Consider the following 6,127-nt stretch of genomic DNA (forward strand, 5'->3'; position numbering starts at 1 on the left):
AGCTGGAATGGATCGAGTCGCTTCTATCGGCCGCGGACGTCCTTTGTTGCTTGATCGGGAACGCCTTGATCGTCGGACGTGAGCTGTATGATGCTGTCGCGAACGAGGAAGAAGTCGCGTGCTGGAGCTGCTCTCGGGTCGCGAATGTCTGAGCTAGGATCAGGAACGCCTTGGGCTGAAGCTGATCGGGGACGCGAGCTGGAACAGATGCGGAAACAAGAGACGAGATCGGGGTTTAGGGTTCGTCGGATCGCCGGCGAGGGTTAGGGTTTTAGGGTTTTTCGATTTGGGTATTAGCTTAGGGATTTAGAGTTTCGTGCTGATAACATGTTATAAAAGTAATTGAAAAGTCTCTCTTTATTCATAGCATAGAAGTTCCTTATATAGGAGATTACACCGTCATAGATAAATGGAAAGATTACAAATCATAGTCTCTTGGTTATGAGCCATCCACGATCTGGTTCATAACAATTTCATAATTTCATCCACAATTTTATATTTTATATTTAGTTAAAACAGTTTTTCTACCAAAAAACAGTTTCGTTTATTTTTTCAATTTTTTTTTATATTACAAAAACTCTGTTTTTCCTTACACAATCAATTTTCCAATTGTAAAATTTTTAGAATCTATTTCCATCAAAAAACGGAAAAGAAACGTTAGGAGACAATTCCAAAACACATTCCAATATCATTGCCATTTTCTTTTGTCACGGTTTTTGATTTACTCTCCAGTCACTTTCAATACCAAAAGGCATCTTAGTTTTTTCTTTTCTTTTTTCTTGTTAATATATACAGAAGGCTCACGTTTTGCCAAGTGCGCAACAGTTTCTTCTTCCCTTCACGGATCTAAACAACGAATGCGCCGCAGTAATCTTTTATCCAATGTATTTTCATACATATTTCCTATAAACCCGGCAAGAAAAAATTCAGTTTTTTTTTTCTCCGTAAATCTCCATTGATACAACCTTCTTTTATCTTCTCCTTCTTCAGTTTATGTTGCCTTAACCGTTTTAGGCAGAAATATTACTTACAAGAACAAGAAAGCTTTGTCTTTTACCTCTTGTACAAACAAGGTAATGAAAGAGAGAATCTGTTTTGTTTCTTCACTTTACTTTTAAGCAAATCTTGTTTCTTCAGTGTTCTTAGTGACTGTGACCGACGGTTGTCGTCTTTGTTTACAACTTTTATTTTTGTCATTACATCATCAGCTCTCAAAGTCATTAACTCCCCAGTTTTGTCTGAATCTTTCCTTTCTTAGTCTTTAACTCCCTAGTTTTGTCTGAATCTGTTCTTTCTTTCTTAGTTTGTTTTTCCAGGAAGGTAAAGACAGAATAGTATCTTCACACTCCCATGGCTACCATAAACGAGATTGGAGTAGCAGCAGCAATAAATATAGTCACATCAATTGCTTTCTTGATAGCTTTTGCAATACTCAGGATTCAACCAGTAAACGACAGAGTCTACTTCCCTAAGTGGTACCTCAAGGGCCTAAGAACTAGCTCTATACAAACCGGTGGCTTTGGAAGCAAGTTCATCAACTTGGACTTCAGGTCCTATGTTCGATTCCTCAACTGGATGCCTGAAGCACTTAAAATGCCTGAACCAGAGCTCGTTGATCACGCAGGACTTGATTCTGTTGTCTACTTGAGGATCTACTTACTCGGGTATATATTTATATGTAACCTCACATCGCTCTTTTCTTTTCTCCAAAGCTCTTTTTACTTAGGGACGAAGCTAAATGGAGTAAGGATGGGCCAGTTGCCCACCATAACATTTTTTTAATTTAGTGTAATTCTTATAAAATTTTAGTGATGCCTCTGTTCCAATTTTATGCTTATGCTAATAGTTTTCATTTCTACCCCGGATTAAAAAAACAATTTCTAGATCCGCCACTGATGCCAATGGTTTTAACCTGTAGGCTCACGATCTTTTTCCCCATAGCTTGCGTTGCTTTTACCACAATGGTGCCTGTTAATTGGACAAACAAGGGATTGGATGGGTTGAAGCACTCTAATATAAGTTATAGTGATATTATAAGTTATAGTGATATTGATAAGCTCTCTTTGTCAAATATACCAAATGGATCAGACAGGTGAGATATACTTTTCCAACTTTGGTGCTTTTGTTCTTTATTCCATTAGTGTGAATGGTGATTCATTGGTCTTTCATGTTCCTATAGATTTTGGGTGCATTTGTGTATGGCTTATGCAATCACCTTCTGGACGTGCTTTATGCTGAAAAGAGAGTATCAGAATATAGCTTTGATGAGGCTACAGTTTCTTGCAAATGACGAAAGGAGACCCAACCAGTTCACTGTAATGAAACTTTGAATCTTTTTTTTTTTATCACTCTTTGAGTTTAGCTTTCTGATAGAATCACTATGAAAACTTTTTCATTAATGGTAGGTGCTGGTGAGAAACATTCCTGTAGATCCTCATGAATCAATATGTGAACTTGTTGAGCATTTCTTTAAGGTCAACCATCCAGATCATTACCTCACTTTCCAGGTAAAATCATCTCTGGATGTTTTGAAATATATCCATCTCCTGGCTTAGTTTCCAGGTTGACGGTTCTTGATCTTCTTTAACTCAGGCAGTCCATGACGCAACCAAACTCTCTGAATTGGTTCAGACAAGGAAACAAATGCAGAATCTGCTTGATTACAATATTAACAAACACATGAGAACTCTAACTAAAAGACCAGTAATAAAGGTGAGTAAAGTCACATTTGCAAAAAGCTTAAGTGATGTTTTTATTCAAGACTCATTTTTATTGTCTGCAAAGCAGATGGGTTTTCTTGGCTGTTGCGGTGAAGAAGTTGATGGAATCAAGTACTACACGTCAATGGTCGAGAGTCTAACAAGAGAAGTAAAGCGTTCAGCTCAGCTACTATTCTATATATGCTATTTGCTTTTATTCTCCAGTCAATGCTAACTTCCAAATGTTTCAGATAACTGAGGAGAAACATAGGTTAAGGACCGGGACAAAGTCGATAGTCCCTGCAGCTTTTGTCTCTTTCAAGAGTCGTTGGGGAGCAGCGGTTTGTGCTCAAACTCAACAGTCAAGAGATCCAACAGAGTGGCTAACCGAGTGGGCTGCAGAGCCATGTGACATCTACTATGATAATCTGGCATTGCCATATGTCGACCTTAAGATAAGGAGGATAATAGTCGCCGTGGCATACTTCTTCCTCACCTTCTTCTTCATGATCCCAATAGCATTTGTACAGTCACTCGCCAACATTGAAGGGATAGAGAAGAATTTTCCATTCTTGAAGCCCCTTATAGAAGTGTATGTCTCTGTGACTGTCTTATTTCCCATAAATTACAAAAATCTTTGCTCTGTCTTGTTGATAGAATCTCTTATGTGGACAGGAAGTTTTTCAAGTCTATCATTCAAGGCTTCCTTCCAGGGATTGCCTTGAAGATCTTTCTCATGTTGCTCCCAAGAATATTGATGCAAATGTCGAAATTTGAAGGTTTTATCAGCACATCCTCATTAGAAAGAAGAGCCGCAAGTAGATTCTATATGTTCCAATTCATCAATGTTTTCCTTGGAAGCATTGTCACCGGGACTGCGTTTCAGCAGCTCAACAGCTTCCTTAACCAGTCTGCAAACGAGTATGTATAATGTATCTAGTTTTATCACCAATTGATTTTAAGTTGGAAGCTAGTGATAATTTCAAATTTAACATGTTTCGTTTGGACATGTTTTTTAATGCAGTATTGCAAAGACAATTGGCGTCTCGATTCCAATAAAAGCGACCTTCTTTGTAACATACATAATGGTGGATGGATGGGCAGGTGTTGCTGGGGAGATACTGAGGTTGAAGCCGCTCATAATCTATCATCTAAAGAACTCTTTCCTGGTTAGAACAGAGAAAGATAGGGAAGAAGCAACTGATCCTGGAACCATAGGATTCAACACTGGTGAGCCTCAAATACAACTCTACTTCCTTCTTGGTCTTGTTTATGCAGCAGTTAGCCCTATCCTTCTTCCCTTTATCATCCTCTTCTTTGCCCTGGCTTACGTCGTGTACCGTCATCAGGTGAGAATAATTGAGTCCTTTTCCTCCAGAGCTCGAGCATAGTTAGGTAATAATGAAGAATTCATTTGCATGCAGGTTATAAACGTGTACAACCAAAAGTATGAGAGCGCAGGGAAGTTCTGGCCTGACGTTCACAGGCGTGTGGTGACCGCACTGATAGTTTCGCAGCTGCTCTTGATGGGTCTACTAAGCACGAAAGGAGCTCATAAGTCTACTCCTTTGCTTCTTGTGCTTCCAGTTCTAACCATCGGTTTCCACATTCACTGCAAATGCCGTTACCAATCTGCCTTTGTCACATACTCTTTAAAGGTTAGTCACAAATTAACTAATGATCTCTAGTAGCTTTGAGTAAAATGTGTAAGATTACATCTTAGCGATCTGTCTTTTTACCCTTGTTTTTATCAGGAAGCCACGATCAAAGATACACTGGAGCGCACGCGTGAGCCAAACCTAAACCTCAAGGCTTTCTTTAGAAATGCGTACGCCCATCCAGAGTTCAGAGTTGGAGAAAATCTGGATCTAGAGATGGCCATGGAGAAGCCTGATAAGCTGCCAGAGCTAGTGGCCACTAAGCGTGGCTCATGGAGGAACACTTCTTTGCCTAGCAAACATATCTGACCTTATTCACCCTGCTGCTGGCTTTTCAACCTTTAACTGTGATTCTTTTATGTTCTTGTACATATGAACAATTGTATTAAATGCAAGGAGAAAATACTATTGAAGAACCACACGAGACGTTACAGTTAGAATTGTAGCATATGATTAGACAAAGCAACCCAAAAAGAAAAATTCAGAATCTTTACATATATACTTGGAGATAGGCATGATTGCTATTATATATCCTCAGCTTTAACCTTGCCTGAACTTGCATTAGAAACACCAGTCAGAGTTGAAGCGAGCTTGAAGTAGGTAGCTCCAAACGTTTTGTGCACATTTTTTAAACATCGCTTTTGAGTTATGGACATTAACTCTCATATTGATTCTTATCATCGACCCAATAAAAATATTGACCTTATGGATCACCAAAATTTTCTTCTACATTCATAGTTTGCCTCAATTCCTTGGTAACAACAAACCCTATGGTTTGCCTCTTGCTTCCAAGGCTTCTCATCAACATAGTCCTCACATGACTTATCTTCTACATTCATAGTTTGCGTCAATCGACTAATCTCTTTAATCTACATTATCTTCCTAAATATAGATTAACACATAAACGTGTCCTCATGGGATTTGGTTGAACTGTAGAAATTGAGCCACTAAGTGAGTGTTGTGATCCAAATGTTCGCATGTGAAGGCAGGTGCAACTGTTTTAGGTGCATGCAATAAGAAAGACATACAATGAAGCAACGGCATGCATAATTAATTATTGCATCATATGATTGATTGCCTTCATGAAGAATGATATCACACAGTTGGTCTCTAATACATGTAGCCTTAGTGACTGTGTTATACAGAATGTGATGTTTTTTCTCCCCCTTGATTCTGAACTTTTAAGAGCGGATGCTCTCCCTTGTGTGGAGCGAACTGGAACAATGAACCATTCTATCTTATCGAATTTTAATAAGAGCATGTTCAATGGGAAAGATCCTATTAGGTCTCTTAAGTATATTTAATTACTAAATTTTTGTTAAGAGATCTTGTTAAAGTATTTTTGTTTTCTTTGCTCCAATGGTAAAACCATAGAGGTTCTTAAAAAAACACTTATGCATGTCTGTGTGTATCTGTGAATGTTTCCTTTGAATGAAACAAAAGCACCAAAGTGATGTTAGATTGCACACCCTGCTTAAGAGATGAGTTCTCCGAAGAATCAAGATACAAGTTGTGTTTTTCATTTGTCCAGCCACCACATTCATCCTGCAGAAACAGTTTTACAAAACAAAAACAATATTGATGAGTATTAATCATCCTGCCGGTGAAACTCAAGATGAAAACTTGTCAATAAAACTAAACCATTACGACCCAACGATCAGGTGTCCTCATACACATTGATAAGCCTGAGCCAAAGCATTGCAACCACTGAACACAAACTCCAATTGCTCAAAACAGTTTAAAAGATATGACTTTTCGATTTGGTAAATG

The 6,127-nt window shown here is 38.4% G+C and overlaps 1 protein-coding gene across 1 annotated transcript; it reads left to right on the forward strand.

Annotated features, from left to right (window-relative positions):
• The first annotated feature begins 806 nt into the window (after positions 1 to 806).
• Positions 807 to 4,776, forward strand: LOC106312709 (CSC1-like protein At4g15430). The gene is made up of 12 exons (XM_013750325.1): positions 807 to 1,073; positions 1,304 to 1,664; positions 1,919 to 2,092; positions 2,180 to 2,315; positions 2,406 to 2,507; positions 2,593 to 2,712; positions 2,788 to 2,868; positions 2,951 to 3,291; positions 3,375 to 3,620; positions 3,724 to 4,048; positions 4,124 to 4,357; positions 4,454 to 4,776. The coding sequence occupies exons 2-12, from the start codon at positions 1,351 to 1,353 to the stop codon at positions 4,664 to 4,666; spliced, it is 2,286 nt and encodes a 761-aa protein (XP_013605779.1). The 5' UTR covers positions 807 to 1,073; positions 1,304 to 1,350; the 3' UTR covers positions 4,667 to 4,776.
• Positions 4,777 to 6,127: the final 1,351 nt, after the last annotated feature.

Source organism: Brassica oleracea, chromosome C8, assembly GCF_000695525.1.
Source record: "Brassica oleracea var. oleracea cultivar TO1000 chromosome C8, BOL, whole genome shotgun sequence".
Classification (NCBI taxonomy): domain Eukaryota; kingdom Viridiplantae; phylum Streptophyta; class Magnoliopsida; order Brassicales; family Brassicaceae; genus Brassica; species Brassica oleracea.